Source organism: Grus americana, chromosome 3 (genome assembly GCF_028858705.1).
Source record: "Grus americana isolate bGruAme1 chromosome 3, bGruAme1.mat, whole genome shotgun sequence".
In the NCBI taxonomy this organism is placed as follows: domain Eukaryota; kingdom Metazoa; phylum Chordata; class Aves; order Gruiformes; family Gruidae; genus Grus; species Grus americana.
In genome coordinates, this window is record NC_072854.1 from 38876112 (window position 1) to 38894862 (window position 18751).

The 18751-nt window shown below is 36.5% G+C and overlaps 1 protein-coding gene across 11 annotated transcripts in view; it reads right to left on the reverse strand.

Annotated features, from left to right (window-relative positions):
* The window catches only part of CEP162 (centrosomal protein 162), a 48432-nt gene that overhangs the window by 23902 nt on the left and 5779 nt on the right, over window positions 1-18751 (reverse strand). For 2 of the 11 annotated variants that reach the window (XM_054821080.1, XM_054821079.1), the window contains exons 3-13: window positions 18273-18411; window positions 9973-10125; window positions 9527-9713; window positions 8477-8529; window positions 6268-6335; window positions 5222-5252; window positions 4703-4825; window positions 3815-4006; window positions 3560-3641; window positions 2429-2693; window positions 1009-1276 (exon numbers count right to left, since the gene is read on the reverse strand). In XM_054821080.1, the coding sequence (XP_054677055.1) occupies window positions 1009-1276; window positions 2429-2693; window positions 3560-3641; window positions 3815-4006; window positions 4703-4825; window positions 5222-5252; window positions 6268-6335; window positions 8477-8529; window positions 9527-9713; window positions 9973-10125; window positions 18273-18411 (1561 nt within the window). Of the gene's footprint in view, window positions 1-1008; window positions 1277-2428; window positions 2694-3559; window positions 3642-3814; window positions 4007-4702; window positions 4826-5221; window positions 5253-6267; window positions 6336-8476; window positions 8530-9526; window positions 9714-9972; window positions 10126-12861; window positions 18412-18751 lie in introns of those variants that run through there. The other 9 variants (XM_054821088.1, XM_054821082.1, XM_054821087.1 and 6 more) reach the window with 9 other exon arrangements.

The following is an 18751-nucleotide window of genomic DNA, read 5'->3' on the forward strand; positions in this document are numbered from 1 at the left end:
AATCGCAACTTGACAGGAAATTAAAACTCAGGGAAGTTCCCCATAGAGAGTAACTAACATGGAACTATTCACATCTTAGTCCTCTGAAATACAGACAGTAACTACAACTGCCACTTCATTTCTGCCAATAGCAATTTAAACTAAGAGCTCCTGCTAAGGAATGTTATACCTGAAAACAAACAGGCAATGATAATTTTCCAAATTTAACACTTTTTACATTTTCCACACTACCCCCTCACAAAGGTGCTCCCTCAGCACTGATGATTAGGAGATTGTTAGATTCAATGCCATTCTCATCCTCGCTTTAGAGGTCCCTGCAGAATGCATTCTGGTGAGATTAACTTCTGAAGTCACCTGAAATTACTATGGAGAATGGTTACAGCTAGAGAGGGAAGAACATGTTTGAACGAGGCTAGTGGCCTCATCACTCACTTCACCACCTCCATCTGGCTGTACACCCTCCTCTTCTTCAGGGAACGCCACAGCAACGCACTAAGGAACTAAGGTCCCTTAGTTTGACAGCTGCCACTGAAGCATCTCCCCAAGATGGGCAACATAATCCTAAATGGCTTTTCCCAACACTACTTGCAGGGTTTTTAAAAGCATAACGTGCTACAAGTGTGCTAAAACCTGCGCATCTGTAGAGTTATTTTCCCATGCCTCGGAGATAGGAAACATCATCTGCAAAGATGCTAAACTGAATTATATGATGAAATTTTTTCACCCAAAAATAAGAAAAGTTCAGTCCTTTACTTGCAGCTCAGCTTTCACAGGACTACATTGGTATTCTTTCCTTAGTGTTACAAAAGACATGAACAGAAAATAGGACTTTCTTTTTAGTGCTTTCTTTGTACTCCAGGAAAGCAAAGATAAAAAGAAGCTGAGAATAGAAATTCGACATCACACACAGAAGTTAGTATGTCAGCAAATCTTTGCATTTATCATAATGAAAAGTGTAACTTGCAGACACTTATTTTTGAACATCAGCTCTTCTTATGATAGAATTACCTTTAGATCTTGCTCTATCTGCAGGATTTTTGGCTTTCACACTGATCTTTTTGAAAGTTTCTTTTGGTGTTTTCTTTTCATTAACTGGAAAAGACTGTTTTGAGAGTGAAGTGGATTTCCCATACCCAGAACTTCTAACCACCCCATGGGGACCATATGGAGATTTCTTTTTATGTAAAGATGCTGGACTTCTGATATTCTTGTATAACATTGGTTTAGTTGTCATTGATTCCGATCTTTCATTCTTCAGGGAACAAGACCGAAGAGCCTGTGATAGAGCACATTTGTTTAAAACAAGTTTTAGGCTCTAGTGTAATCTGAAGGTAGCTTTCACTACTAGAGGAACATAGAACCAGTTACCAGAATTACACAGCTGTAAGACTCAGGGTGGTAGAAAGCATTATTTTTAACCAAATTAATAGTATGTAATTTTGCAGAATTTTACTACTTCAGAAGTATAAATGGAGCCAGTACAAAATACTTGGACTACGTAATTCTTCTAGGAAGTTGTATTACATTACAGAATCTTTAGTGGGTAGCTCGTGACTAAATGCTAATCACAGTGAACACAGAAACCCAGCGATGAAGAGAGGAACAGTGGCAGGCAGAGGAACCCAACTAAACTTGATCACCAAAACCAGAGCACACAACTCCTAAGACCAGCAAATGAGAAAGCTTAGCCTGTTGGCCCTGGTGGGAAACCAGCCAAACCATCTCTCTCCCTGCAACACTTTGCAGACAGGAGAAGGAATGCTTAAAGGAATGGGGGCTAATTTAGGGGATGCAAGGAGAAGGGAATTTGGGGATGCAGGAAGATTTGAGATTGTGTAAATCTTGTTATGGAATGTTTGAGAGGATCATGACAATGTGCAAAAAACTTACAGAATGTTTAGGAAAAGGACAAAAACTAGGTAGAGGGAGAGATTAAGGTGGATCAAGTAGAAACAAGTGTAAGAAATAGAGGGGAAATGAAATTAAAGGCTGGTGACATGACCAGGTTGCTGTCGGTACACTTGTCTGACTAAGCCCTGCATTGGCCATTGCAGTCTCTCCTATATTCTTATTGAACTGTATTTCTAACTGTCCTCTATGTAGGTATGGTCTCTATTCTGAGCCTGTGTGTGTTTACACGTTACCCCAATGGGAACATGTGCTCAGACTCGCTACTACCTTGAGCTGGGGACACGGAACCGCAGCAGCCCTGCACATACTGGGCTGGGACAGGAGGAATCTCGCTGGTCCCAAAGTCCACTCGACTCGGCTACCTCTAACAACAGCAATGGTAACACAAGAGTTTCAAGAAAAACAGCAAGTCTCTCAATTTCTAAACATCAAAGCATAATCAAATGACAGGCAGTCTAAAAATATATACAGTTTAAATGTATTTCCCTATAATAAAAATCTGGTTGATACTACTTACTTGTTCAGTTTTGCTGCCTTGTGAAAGCAGAGAGTCTTGTACTATTTCTTCTCTTTGTACATCAGGCTGTACTTCACTGGTCTGAATGTCTTTCTCAGTCAACCTCTGAAAGTCATCGTCATTCACAGCTGTCTGCAGAAAGACGCTTTCTTCTCTGTTAAACTTATTTGAAAAGTTTGTCTCCCAAACCGTATTATTCTGGTGCTCTTTAAAGGGCAAATGGCTGATGACGTCATTTGCTGTGCTGCCTACCAGTTTCACAGGACTACAAGAGAAAGGAATAAAGTCATATATAGTAAGACTTTTGCCCTTTGCTTTTCTGTCGCTCTGGAAAAAGTGGATCATTTTTCCTTTAGGTATCACCTGTAAAGACTGCTTGAATTTGAAAGAGCTACTTTTAAGAACAGTCTTGCAGATTTAGTTATACAGATTCACTCCCACGCTGTGGGACAAGAGCCATTTCCCAGCAGTGACTGTTTTTATGGAGGCACCGAACTCAGCTACAAGATGAACACCTGCAAGCATGCAACTAATGCTAATAAACCAATGAATGGTAATTCCTGCTGGGTGCAGCTACGTGATAAGCTCCCAAAACTCATTTGCTAAGCATAACCTTAGAACTTGGAACCTCCGACAGTTCCAGAGCCTGTGCTTTCTGCTCCAGACACAACAGTTGGAGCAAAGCAGAAGGAGGTATAGAGCACAGGTTAGTAAGAATCATGAGAGTAAGCAGAATAAGAGGATTTGATCTTAGACCTCTTATGGAGGTTGGAGAGGTAGGATAGGATGTGGGCTGACATCCACGTATGGGGGAAGGGAAAGAGCGGGAAGACTGGGAAAGCAGAGACCCTAAGTGTGGTAGCTGTGAGAGTGAAGAACACTCCTCCAAATGATTCGGCAAACATTGCTGCTTATCACTCAAATAAAATTTGGGAATCCCTGGTCTAAGCCAATTAACCCTTTATATTCATTTTACAATTCACTGCAAATGCCATAATGCCAGTGCAAGACATAATGAAATTTCGGTATTTAATTAGGGAAAAAGACAGATGAGTTTAGTAAGCTGTTTTTCACAAATAGTTAACGGACTTACGTTATTACAATTCTTAAAATGCATTCTGAAATAAATACCTTTCAGGCTCCACATCAAAACTTCTGATATTACATGAATGTCCTTTAATTGGTTTCATCAATTCTTCCACAGTAGGTAAATCTAATTAGTGCAAAATAAAAAATAATGAAAAACCCCAACAACAAAACACTTAGAAAAAATATTTGTAAAAAGGACAACATTTAAAAATGTTTCATAAATGGAGTGTTAAAGATATTACTAGCTCACTCATTTTACATGCTTGTACAATACCCGCCTGCCTTTGAGGTATTTACCTGAGTCAATAGTTGACATGTTTTTTGAATAGAAGTCATTATTTTGTGAAACACCTTCCACTAAGCATTCCGAGGCTGCCATTGCAGAATCATGCAGTTTTTGCTCGTCGGTATCTCCCAAAGACTGATCAATATGATGGTATGCTTGGTGTAATGCTTCGATGTCACTGGCGGTTTGTCCATAGGAAGTGCCTGTGAAAAATGCAGGCTCATAAGAGACACCACAGGATGTTCTGGTTTGGGAAACACCCCACTGGAGCCTGTGTTTCAGTTACTAGCTTGGTCTGTTATGTGGTGAGAATAGTGATTTCAGTTATGAAAAAAAAAATATTAAAAATCTAATTTTTACTACAAAAATAAACAGTTTCCAAGTTAATCAGTACATACTAAATAGTCTCATCTACAGTTTGCATGCCTCTCCACCCCCCTCCCTCACCTCAGTATTTTATCAGTACTAAAACTAAGAGTGTATGTAATATAACTATTTTAACAGATGCCACCAGAGCCATACTCTGGATATCAGTGGCATACACTGCTGTACAAAGTTTGATAAAAGAATGTACTTTATAATTGTGTTCAATGCTGTCAAAGAAGAATTTTAGCTATGATGAATAACCAAAGGAGATGGTATTTAAAAATCAAACTGCAATGTCAAAAGCAACTTTACAATAACCAAGCATAAAAAGGTTTCCTTTTAGCAGACACATGACTTTTTCCTGACGTATTTCCTCCTCCTTTTAAGATTTGTTACTAAAAGCCAAGAGATTCATGTTCACTGATAACCTAAGAACAAATGAAGACACCAGAGCCTCCTATTCTACTCAAGTAAGATTTGGGGGTTTGGGTTTTGTTGTGTGGTTGGTTTGCTTGTTTTAAAGCAACCCTTACCTGCTTCATTCATTTCAATTCCACTGACTTCTTGAGGCAGATAATGTTCACCTAGAGCTACATCTGATGTTTCAGCAGCCTTTTGAAGTTCTGTAGTTGAATCTTGTGAATCAAGTAATACAACTAAAACCAAGAAGATAAATGTTAAAGAAAACATGATTCTCTTATTTATACTCTGTCTACATTGGCATTAGAAGTATACCAAAGCTTATCTTGATGTACTAAACATGAAAAAAATTGCTATATAGATTATGCTAACGCCATTTACAGTAAACTGATTAACTCTGATTGCAAGCATCAAAATCAGAGTACTGACTAGGTGTAGTGAAATAAAAAATTACATTGATGATCACTTTGAAGTGCTAACATGTAGAATAATTTTTAACCATGTCACTCCAACAGACTTTCAGTAGAACACCATAAAATCAGGTGAAAAATATCAAAATAGTAAAAATCAGGTAATAAAATTTCAGAAAGTTACATTTGTTATTCTCCTACTGATCAAAGTTTATATTTTACCTTTAGCCAGCATGCCAGTGTTTGCTTCTTCCTAACAAAAATAAAGAAAAAAAAAATTACTTTTTAAATTTCAGGGGTAAAAAAAATCTGGACAAACTTTAAAAGTTGGTCTAAAACCTAAGAACAGTTCTTAGAACTAAGCAGCTCTTGGTGCACCAAGAATACGCACTTCTCTAAAACTGTCCTTAGGATGCCAAAAGGTCTCAACACCCTGTACTCTATAAACCCTCTCACAAGTGACCGGGAACTAAATGCTACTCCGCATAAATGGAATAATATTTTTGCACCTTCCTGGTTCTCTTATATTGTAATTTGAGATAAGAAACTAATGTAGCAGTAAGTACATTACACTTCTGTTCTATTTGTGCTTTTCAAACATTTATTAGAAATATTACTCTAATAAACTTGAATTCTAAAAAACCCCATTTATCTATTATAGATGAACACGTGGTGCTCTATAGACTCCTTTTGTAAAAAAAAAAAAAAAAAAAAAAAAAAAGAATCAGAACGTGTTCTCCAGGAATGCACCTGATGTGCTCCACCCACATGTGCTCCACATCCAAAGACCTAAGCTAGATGACAATGATACCCCCAAAACTCATACAGTGTAGACTTTGGTTCCTCTGTCCAAACTGCTGCTCTGTACAGAACTACTCTCAGTCTGTGTCACTTGCTAGCTAGACACCACCTTAATAGCTCCTAGAGAGAGATTAATCACTACTCATTCTGAGGCTCCAGCCTGAGGTCATAATTTGTGCACTCCCATCTACAGTTCTTAATTCACAGGAGGAGTAAGCAGGAAACCCTGTGAAGAACTTAATCCCTTCAGTGATTCATCACGGGAAAATGTATCTTCTTAACAGAACAATATAATCCCAGGACCACTATATTCTTTTTCTTTCAGATAGTACATATATAAAGGTTTTCTATGTTTACAGTTATACATTGCAGAGCTTTTACAATTCATGCAAGTAATACAAACATTTGGTAAGTTATACCTGTTCTTGAGGATTTAAATCAACTCCTGACAGGATGTTTTGATTTACCTGATTTCCCTCAGTTTTAAAGGCGGGATTAGCATCTGTTTCTTCTTCAAAATCTTCACTGTAGCTGCCTGAAGAGTAAAATAAACATCCAACAGAATGAATACTCAAGGAAGATAAAGCAGTAAAGGAAATCTATTTCCTCTTCCCCAATCTCTCATCTAAGAACAGCTACTGCCACTACTACTCCTTTCACAAAGGCAACAGAAAGGTTTTGAGACTGGGTGTGGTACTAAAACTGCAGTAAAAGCCACACATATATCTCTACAAATGAAGTTGGTTTTATGATCAGATCTACTTTAATTCTATCTCCTCAAGGCGTACTTGAATTGATCTCTTATTTGATCACTTTCACTTAGGGGTGAAATGATGCAATTCCGCCCTAGCAGACAAAGTACTCTGTACATCCACCTTGACAACTCCAGAAGTTTTTATGCTCAGAATCTGTAATTCTGCTTCCTCTGACCTGCTTTGGTGGCCCAACAGCCACTCTCAAGAGTAAGCATTATCTGAAAACACAAGTGTGTCAGAGAATGACTTTTACAAGCAAGCCAAACACTTTTACTTCAGTCACCTAGATCCTTCCACAGGTTCTGATTCCCTGTTACTGTATCTCCCCCACTCAGCTCCTGCGGTTACAGCCTTCAGTGTCTGCACTGTCTGTAACACTTAAATCTACAAGTATTGCAAGACATTGGTTTATAATGTGTTCTTTCTGTATTTTGTCACCAATACAACTGACACACAGTCTAACTCATATGTAAAATCTACTCTATGAAAAGTCACTATTTCAGCATTCTCTTTTGGTTTTGGACCATGAGAAGTCAGATCAGCTGAAAATACCTTTCTCATACTGACTTGAAACCTACACAGTGCTTATGCTATTCCTGCACACGTACTATCCACTATTTCGACTGCTATTTCATGAAATAGCAGTTTGACAAAGACTAAACCAAACTACGCACACCACACAGACTGGTCATTCCAGGTATTCCAGAGAAACTGTTTTCCTAAAAGTCAGAAGTGTCGATTTTATAAAACTGACCATAACAATCAGGTAATTTCAACAGTTTTGTTAGGAAAAAGGCTACAAAATTGTAGCATTTCTGCTACAACTATCATGATCTGTTGCAGTCTACAGAGTAATCAAGCTTTCAAGGACAAAAGATTTCCTGTCATTAAGGTTTACAAACACAGCCTCTCTATGTTTGGGAAATTTCAGCCTGACAACAAAAGTTCAACTAAATAAATACATTTGAAAATACAATCTGTTGATTAAATTACAGGAATACACTCTTTATCATATGCTAGTAATGAAGAATGAAATAAAGAGAGATGACAAATGAAAGACAAATAAGATGGAAGGAGCGTAGCATGGAAATTTGGGGAAAAATCAGGTAAGAGTAATACTGCAGATTACAGAGATTAAACTCAGGCATGAAAAGATGGTACAAAAATATAGATGACAGTTAAGACACTGGAGTAACTCAAACATTAAGACATATTTCAACATCAGGGTCATTTTTTCTTCATTTTTTGATTGATGGTTGGGTTTGGTTGTTTATTTTTTCTTTTTTGTTTGTCTTTTAGGTCACAATAAATTAAAAATCCACTTAAAAACCCCACAAAACAGCACAAAACCAAAAGCAAACCCCTAAAACCCTCCGTCTGAATAACAGCTGCACAGTCATAATGCAAAGGCAGCCTAAAAGGGTGATGGAAGAACTAAAGATAAATGAAAATTGTTAATATGAAAATTACACTAGCTTTCAGATAAATAAAAGCTTTACCCACAACGGTCAGGGTGATATGGGAACAAAAGTCAACTGGTTTATATATTACTTGGAATAAAAAAGTTCAGTGAGGATGCTGGACTGTCTTGTGAATCTGAAACCTGGAAAGAGTCAAGTTTTCTGACTAGGTCCACAAAACAATAGATTATAGAACAAGCTACAAGATCGTAGGACAATTTCCTCTTTCCAGATCTTTCAATTACATCCCACCACAAACACGAAGATACTATGCTATCCTCTGACACCCTACTGTGATGTTTTCTGAAGACTTTGCATTTGAACTGGAATACTAATCCACAGCTTTCATTTCCGTTTTTCTGTTCAATGAGGTTCACACAATTCTTAGTGTACACACAACAATTAAAAACCCCCAAAAAAGTAAGAATTTTCAAATGAATAATTTAGAAAGATGGTATTACCAGATTTCTCTTCATGTGCAGATTCTTCTTCTCCTTTTTCAGTTTCTTCATTCCTGAGAAACAAAATGGAAATTTTACTTTGTTCTTGGACAGCAAATAAATATATTTTTTTTCTAACTCCAAACTTTGGTACTTTTTACAATTAGCAATAAATTAAAAACCTGAATTTGTCCATCATATCAAATCATAGGTAAGAATCATAGGCGGATAAATGTCAGCAATTATTAAAATGAATATTTAAGTTTTTACAACTGTCCACAGTTAAAATTTTCAGTCCAACTCTTAAAATCTCTCCCTTTCTGCATTCCCTCCAATATCTACACATTAGCTTCTCAAAGAAATTTTTATCATCAGGTTTGCTTCCTGTTCTGTCCTTCTCACTCTTCATTAACAAAAAAATATAAATCTCCCATTTTTTTCCCCTTTTCCTGTAAAGTTAAAGTTTTGTCCTTACCTCAAACTCTCCAGAATTCTGACCTTGCAACTGTTTTCATATTGGAAGTTTCCTTTGCACTCAGCATTTTTAGCAACAGCAGCCCGAGCTGCCCCTTCATCCATTTCTCTCACATATGTTTGAACTTATTTTCACATAACTGATTGTAAGTGGATCGCCCTAGTCTATGAAGATGTTGTATCTTTCCTCTATATTCATTTGTAACATCATGTCTAAGAATTTTTTCTGATCTACTTCCTTGTTATTATCAGTTGTTAACTCTTCATTTAGTTACACCTTACAATTAAGAATGTTAAATCGACTTGTTACTATTGAGTTATGCACAACACTGTGTAGCTATGTCCACTCACCACCAAGTCATGCTCTCACCTTACTCCTTTCTTTTATTTATTAAGCTCATTTCTGCCCTTGTCTTAAAAAAAACAACTAAAAACATCAAAACAAACAAAACCCAAGCCAAACCCCAACAAACAAACAAAAAACTAATTAAAAACTGATTGAAATCATGCAGGATGTTGTCCCACAAAATCTCAAGCCATACCCAAGTCACATGTGCCCACTAATACAGTGCACAACTTTTCTTCCCTCTAAATTACCGTACAAATGGCGCTAATATGACAGAATCATTAGAATCCAGCTCTTTATTTAATCTTGAATAATCGATAGTAGAGGAAGCTTCTCGTTCAAGTTTGGCAAAGAAGATCTCTTTCTCTTCTTGTTCTTCCAAGGTATCCAATCCAACTCCCACAATACTTTGATTAGGCCCAGAAGCTAAAACTGAATCTAAATTTCAAAACAAAGAATAAACTAACTGTGGCTGTGCTGTATGTCCACATAGAATAGTCATAACAATTAACAACTACAGACAGACTCATAAAATATTAACAGTATCAAATCATCACAAACTAGCACTAGAAGCCTTCAGTTCATGAGATGCAGCTGACAGAAGCAAAGAATCTCAACTTGCAATGTAAATTGCTTGTAACAGTAATTTATTTAGATCTAGCTAACTTCATGAAATGGTTGTGCTCTCAGTTCTCACCGTTTGTCTCCAGGCTGTCTTTACTTAAGGAGACAGCAACTCCATTACTTTTCCGAAGCTGCATCTTTTCCACATGCATATTCTCAGAACTTTCTCCCATAGGCTGTGAAGCGTTCTGTATCTTGACAAAGCTTCCATTGGCTCCAAGCATTCCTAGGAAAAACGTTGCAATATTCTTGACTATCATCTAAAAGCTATTTGTATAACACTTCAGTCATCTTCCACAACCACCAATTTTAATCTCATGTTGCAACTGCAAAGATAGAGTCTCGCAAATCACATTCATTTAACTTCCATTTCTATTATGAGACATGTTAATCTTGTTTAATTAATTAGGCTATTCTGTACTTTGTCTTCCTGTCCTTCATGTTTGCACACAAACCTAAAGTTCAGCATGGGGCAAATATAACAACTGTAAAAATTGACTTACTGTAATGTTACTCATGGAAGACAATCACAGACACAAACCCTATACAAAAATTAACATTTCTTTTTTAAAAAGCCTGTTCATTTTGTTTGTTCTACTACCCCAAAGAAAGCACCCCAGATTTTTTGAAAATTGTAGCCACTGGCTTAGCAGCTATATTTCATTTGTAGCAAATTAAATGCTTTAAGGAAAAATAATAGTAACCAAAGTTACTTAAAAGTCACTGATGAACACCCAGTTCTTCCATTCTGTATGTTTATGCAACTACAACATGCAGTTGCTCTCCTTACTGTAATTTCATCATTGTGAGGGTTCAATATCACCGTACCAACTTTATGTGTGGATTCTGCTCTCAGAACACTGCCTTATCTACCTCCTTATGGAAAACTAAAAGCTAATTATTGCAGTACATTAACAGTTAAAAAGCAGTACCAAGTCCCTTCTGCTTGCCCCTAAAAGACACACATTTACACTTAGATTCTTTAGAGGTTGTCTTAGGGGAAGTGCTAGGAGAAAAGCTGCTTATGCATTTTATCTAATGACATATGAAATGATTTAACAGTTCTCACAGAAGGGAACAGAAACCATGTCTGTCTTTTCCAACATGAATCTCCAGTTGGTAAAATAAACTCAGATTTTTTTGCTCTGTCTGGGCAAATGATGTTTAGACTGTAACTGCGTCCTTGTACTGAACATACCAGGAGAAGTGAAGACCCTGACAACAGCTCACTTCCTGCAGGCAGGAGGCTGCAGGAGATGTGTTCATCACTAAGCCTTCAGATCAAGAGGACTAAACCAGTCTTCCACGTGCTGATCAAGTGCTTCAACTTTGGGCTGTTACTCTGTCCTCTACACAGGTCCAACCAAGTCCCTTGGCCAGACTTATACCCATATCGTGACAAGGGAGAATCCTCTCCCTTCAGTACTGAAAATGTACCCAGGGTGAGGTGGGGAAAGGAGGAGCCTGAACACCTTTTCCTTCCCTGCCAGGCAGCCCTTAGCATGTGCATTCTGGCTATAAGAGCCTCCCTGGTAAGAAGTAGAATAGGTTTTTTTTCTTGATTTCAAAGACAAAGTCCCCTTGCACATTTTATTGGGAGGCTAAATGCATAAGATTATACATCTTAGAAATGACTTCCACATTCCTGTATCCAGCTCTGTCCTTGATACAGAACTCTGACTGACTTGCCTTGCATGCAACAAGTAAGCGTTAGAGCCATTGGCTAAAGGTCAAGCTCCGCATGCATACAAAGTTAATGTCTAAATAAATACATTTTGCTACTACATTGAGAAGTATAAAATGGAAAGCTCAAAATGCTGAACAGGAATGAAAAGTATGAATAGCCCGTTTCGCTGGTAGCTAAATGCAGTAATTTAAAGTAATTTACCCAGATGGCGCTCTATTCTAGTTATCAAGACAGCAAACAGGAGTCTGTCTGCAGCTGGGTCACAAGATTTTTTGCTGAGCTTTATATTAGCCACAATCTCACCAGACCTCCAACATCCTATTTTTTCAATGAGAATATGTGAGCAGAATGGAAGGTAAACTGTCACTGTCCCCCAATGTAAGGTTTACAAGAAAGGAGATGGGAATATACTTCAGTAAAAAGACAATTAGAATGTTTAACAGAATAAAATTTTAGAGAAAAAACATTTTCCTGAGTTGTTTCATTTAAATTATCTCACACTCAATGAACTTTCTGAACAGACTTATATTGATCCTGAAGGCTTCATGGGATTTATGTAAGCTAGCTAAAATTTTTTAAGTATTTTTTGCCAGTTCAAACCAGATCAGAGGATTTTTTTTAAAAAAGCACCTCCCATAATAATCTGAAAATCAAATACTCTTTGGCTGAATTGCAAAACTCAATGGCTGCAAATCTCAATTCCCAGATACACACGCCAGATTACAGGGGATGCTACTGTTGCTAATGAAGGCAAGAAGGTCTTTTTTACTTGCCCTCACAGTCTGAACTCTGAGAAACTTATCAAACTTCAAAAAAATATCAACTTGGATGGATTTCAAAGTCTCTTTTCACTGTGTTTTTTGGCTGTTTGAACAGCCCTACTGATTTCTGTGGGGCTTGTAAGAGTGATTTTGGTGGGGGGGGTATTTGTTACTTTTCATAAAAACTTCTTGAAGCAGCAGTCGTCTTGAACTCCAAAGATTTCACTACCCGTATCTTCACAAGCAATATTTTGTAAGGCTAATAATATACAGTATACTTTTTTTAAAGTCCTGCCACTTGAAATTAATTAAAACAAGAACCTGAGTTTCACTTAGAAAAACATTTCTAACCACCGCACTTGCAGAGAAAAGTTTAAAAATATAAATACAAAGGACTCAAACCTACAAACATCTATTTAAAAAGTAACAACTTTTCTCTTTAATCTGACCAGGACTGTCAGAATTAAGGCATTTTACCTTTTTAATATTATATAAAATACAGTAAATTTGTTACCCTCAGAATTGTCTGGACTGTCAGAAGTGAGGCTTCCTTCTTCTTTGTTTAAGTATGAATCTTTCTTGTCCTTATGAATTTTTTCCAGCATTTTGAATTTAGATAAAGCCTTGCTGCGAGATGCGCTGGAAGAAGGTTTAGGGGGAGCTACTTTTAAGTGTACACAAACATTTATAAGTTTTTATACATAATGGGCAGGGAATAAAGAGAAAAATTATATGTGAGAATTCAAATTGACACTTCCGAAAAAGTAATGCAGTTCAGTTTCTTGTACATTGAATTATCTGTAATTTTCTAGGTAAAACTAAATATTAAAGTTAATACTTAGAACTTCTGAGAATAAAACTCTTTCTTCTCCCTTTTTTATTTTTAAAAAAGACGAATTCTTTCTTGCTCCACATATACCTTGCATTCAAATAACACTGTTCTAGGAGCTCAATATATTACCTGAAAATAAAGAAAACTAGTAAAACTATTTCAACAACAAAAGGAGTTTTATACTGCAAGATTTGGAAAAAAGCATCTAGATCGGTTCAAAGAAAAGTGGAAAAACATAGGGGGCTTCTAAATCGGCTAATTTAGAGAAAACTCTTTGTTACAGGTCTTTTGAATTTACCTTGACACAAGAGAGAGTAAGAATAGTCTAGGGAATCAGACCAAAACTTCTGCTATCTAGAAAGAGGACTATCGGGGTATGTGACGAGAAGCTAAAACAACTCAGAAACATCCAAGATGACTGAAGGAAGCTGGTAAGCATATGGCAGGTGCAATGTGAAAACAGAAACAGTATGAAATCCATTCTGATACAGTACATGGGTCCTTTATTCCCTCAACTGATGTCCAAGTCCACTAGTGAGACATCACTTCTACAGATTTATATTCTCACACATTTACTGCGAAATGAAAAGTGTTGACAGCGTGCCATCCGTTGTAAACAATGCAAACACTTGATGCCTTTTAAAACAGTAATTTGAAATAAGTACTAAATTCCTCCTATAGCTCATAGTTCAAATACTAAGCCTAATTAGAGAAACAGATTAAATTTTAGTGTTTATCTCCCAGACCGAGATGCTTTATAGCTATTCTATGGAAATCAGGCTTATGAAAACAGGGCAGCGTATACTCTCTAGAAAGCTAACATAGGCAAATGTTCTATAGGCTACATAGTACATCACCAACATAATCTAAAGACCAAGTGCCAAATATTTCTTTGTCATGGCTCTCCAAAATACTATTGATCTGCTTGAATTTAACACTACAGCCACATTTAAACTAGTACATACAAGTTAATTGCAACTGTCATTTACACAAAATTATTTCATGGATCAACACTTGTAACAATTATTCTTTGGAGTTTCTCTTCAGATAGTATAAAAAGTGACTTCAAGTAAAAGGTTGAAACTGAAGTTACATTGATAAAATAATCCTGCAGATTATACAACTTAGTTTGTCGTTATTACACCACCTGTACTGTTTCCATTCCAGAGAGAGGATGCACAGAACAGTCTACTGGTCAGCAGAGGGAAAAGAATCACATCCATAGAAAATAAGTGGAGTATTTATCTGACTGCAGCCTTTGAAATTAAACAAATAGTACAGTGAATATTAGTATTCCTGGCTTACATTCAATAGTATCTGTCCTTCATCACTATAGGTAGTGATGTATAATGTAATGACAATTGAGCAAAAGTTCACACAGTTATTAGTTTCTTCTGGAAATGACAAATGAAGTAAGTGGCAGCTTGCTTTCAATGAGAACACTATGGTCAAATGGACTATTTGGATTTTCTATAGGAAACGCACTAGATATACAAGACTGATATTGAATGAATTTAACAAAACACATTTAATCAAATACCAGACTGGGAATCTGAATGAGGACTCTTTTGTTCACTATTTTCCACTATTTCAGTATGGCTTTCCATCATTTTCTTCTCTTTTCTCAGTTTAACAAATCTTGTTTGAAAATCTTGAAAAGTAAGACAAACAGCAAGAACAGACAAGCAAGCAAGACAGGACAGGAATTCTTATTATCCAATTTCTTTTTATCATTTAAACGACAAAAGCAAGTAGAAAGGACATTAGTTAGAGGTAGGTCTCTAACCTGTCAAATATGGAAGAGAGTATCTTGAATCATAATTTGCACATTTCAGTTTAAAGCTGAAGAACAAAGAGTTCAAACGTGCCTAGAATAACAAGTCAAGTTATTTTAAAATGTACTTTATACTTCTCAGCCAAATGAACAGAAATAGTCTATGCTGTTTACCATTAATCTACAAAACTGAGTGAAAACAGACTATTAGTTTAAATCTCTACCTATTTCCTGGCACTTCTGCAACAAGATGCCTTGGGAAAAACAATCAGACAACAAATAAATGTATAACACATATTTTGTTTTCCAGTCATCTGTCTTCATATCTTTCAAGAAAGCATGATATAGATACTAAAATAATGCAAAATAAAAACCTCAAATTGGAAACAACTTATATTACTCAAGCTAATTAGCCAGACTTTGTATTTTGTTAATATAACAATATCTCTGTACAGTGCCACCCAAACACATCAGGTCATACATATGAATCATGTATTTGTAATGCAGCGCCGCACTGTGGGTGGAGGTAAGATTTAAAAATAATAACTCTGTTAGCTGATACCCTGTTAATAAAATCCTATCTGCAACTAACATGTAAGTTCAAGCCTAGAATACACAAGGATCTCCACAAAATTTCAAAGAATGCCAACATTACGCTTTTCAGAAATTAAATTCAGCTTATTTCCACATTTGTTACAACTGGAGCAAAATTATTATTATTTTTTTCTGCAAGACAATTATTTTGCTGTTTAGAGCACATTCAATAACCTTACAAAAAGCTACAAATCTAAACTGTTGTCTTCTCAGTCATCCCATGCAGTAACCTACATTGCAATGCTGCAATATCCATTATTAATACATCTGAAGAACATTAGACCTAGAAAAATTGTACTTGACAAAGTACTTGGAAGCATGCAAGACACAGAGGAAAAAAGGAGCAGTTCTAGAAGCCTATCCAACACTGTAAGTATATCTACATGAACTAAGATCATAGTATAGTTTGTAGTGTGTACACACATTGATGAATCCCACATATAAAGAGGGATTTATACTTCTCAGTTATAGCCACATAAAAGTTACCTACTTCTGCAACTGCAGAGGAATACTCAGTTTATAATGAAAGTGGCCAAGTTGGCCTCTGCAAACAGCTGTCTTTTAAGTTAATTGCCCTACAACTAGACTCCAGTTAGCAGAATGGCAATTGCTTCTGCGCTATGCAGTTCCTAATCTGTCACAGTATATGTTAATATAACTGCTACCATTTGCGAGCGTCCGGTGTGACAAATACAGCCCTTTCCTCATGCGATGATACAATCAGGAGCTCTGTTTCATGCCACAAGGCTATCCTCTTCTTGCTAAGATAGAGCCCGGAAAGCCTTCTAGTAAAACTTAAAGGCCTCTCTGCTTGGCAATATTAAAGTATTAGAAGGAATATGGCTTACTGCATATGTCCCACAAGTGCAGAATTCTATGCAGAGTGGTGACAGAGGTGTAGATGAAATAACAGTAATAATCTGGCTGGCAAAAATGGTGCTCAGGGAAGAATTCAGTGCACAGATCTAGCACATTTGCCCCATGTTCTTGTATTCTCAGTTTTATTATGTCCAACTGCCAAGACATGTTGGATCTTTGATTCGAAAAACATTACACACAGATTACTTTCAACTCCCTCCAGAAAAATCCAGCTCTTCATCAAGAGTATGAATACGAACAAGCTAGCTTCTTTTGCAAGTAAATGGATTCCATAGTGGCAAAACTGGGTAGGCTCACCTTCTGAATGTTTTCCTGTTAAAGGAGAAGCTTTTTAAAAGAGAGACCTTAAAAAGTTTACCAGAACTCTCTTTTTATTTTATAGGTCAATAAACTGCAGATCAAGCATGTTTCAGTTCTAATAGCTTTACCTCTAGTTAAACTACACAGCTGATAAGATATTCTTAATTTAAAAAAAATAAAAGTGGTGGAACTGGTTTGGATGGGAACAACTTGATATAATCACATTATTTCTTCTGATTCTGCTTTGCGCTGGAGTTAACCCACACAAGCACTGTTTCTAAAACTTGTAATCACCCTGCCTTTTAAGCATCTATTCCAGTGGTTTTTTGGTCTAAGTAGCATCAAAGCACTTTATGGGTTGCCTCAAGCATGTCAGAAAAAACATGGAAGAATGCTGAACTTCTAAAGACAACTCAAAATTTTATTTGATAGTACGTAGAAAAATGAGGTCACACTAACTGCTTAATTCTCACACTTTGCCCAGCAAGAATACTCTGTACTTCTATTTTTTGAAAAAGGGAAATCACAGTATCTCAGAACTACCTAACAGGAACTCTCTCACATCCATCTGAGTTTTCCAGCAACATCTTAAAAGGCCAGAGACAGATAAGCAGTCCAGACAACACCTATTGGGTTATGCCTAAATGGCACAAATGCTGACTAAGATTTAGCTCCTAACTATGACAACACTGACAGGACAGAGGTATGCTTAAAATCAGAGGCTACCAGCACTATCTTAACTCTGTCACATGAAAAACTGATTTCTGGAACTTTCTGTTAAACTCCAGTTGTAATTTATACAAACCATGAAAATAAGAAGACACCAATTACTACAAGAACAAGAGGCAATCATCCTGTGGAAACTTACTCATAGGCTTTACTATCTAATAAAAATACAATGAAGAAATGGAAACCTAGAGGTGGAAAGCTTGAAAACAATAATATATTTTCTTCCAGAACTATGTGACAAAGTAAATACTGAACTAGTAATCATGTCATCACAGCCCTTCTCCCCTTGAGCCATGGTTCTTGGCAAGGAAAATGTTGAGAATACTGACAGACATACATCTTTGAATCCAGCTGCTGTTGAAAAGTTTTTCTGTGCTTCCCCAACCTATTACAAATGTTGCAATTAGCGTACGATTATACAAATTGGTCTTTTTCCTCTCCAGTTTTGAAAACAGAAATCTATAAAAAGTCAGTATAAGGGCCAGGTTGGTTACAAAACATACCTACAAGTATTTCAACAAAATTCGTAAGTTACATTTTCTAATTATCTTACTACTTATAATGTATTTATTCTTTACAAGTTTTAATAACTTGAAAGCTACAGAAAAGAAAGCAGAAAGCTTGCTTGCAGCTTGAATACAATCCCCTTAAAAACAATACCATTACATTTGAGTTTTACACTTTACAAACTTGCATTGTAATATTCTAAAGCACTTGAGTGTCTTCAACTTAATCTGAAAGCAGGCCTATATGAAGTATGAGAAAGAACTAGCCTGACCCCCTGTGGCCAAAAAAATTGCAAAACTACATTATTTACCACCATCATCTGAATCTTCCTCAGATATCCACCACGGCACTGAATCCTTTTTTTTCATTTCTTTTTTCCTGGGCTGGCCCAATGTCTCAAGAATGCTGGATTTTTTCTTTGAATTTCCAAGTGAATCATCTGAAAGAGACTAAGTCAATTGCATACAAGATTAAAGACAGCTTTTACATTTTCACATTGTTTAACTGTCTTTCAGGCACCCAATTCTGGACTTCTCAGTTCAGATGACTCTCTTTACTCCCCACTGTCTGCCTTTTTTGTATATGCATGACAAAATTGAGTAAGAGACAATAACTATTCATGTGGCATAATACTGCATATTGTAATAACCCCACTGCCAGAATTTAGATATGTTAAAAGTTAACTGCTTACTAGAGTGTCTATTCAAAAAGACAGCATAATCAGCTCTTTTTCAATTAGTTACAACATATAAGAATCAAAATCCTGACTACATCCTTGAAGATAATGAA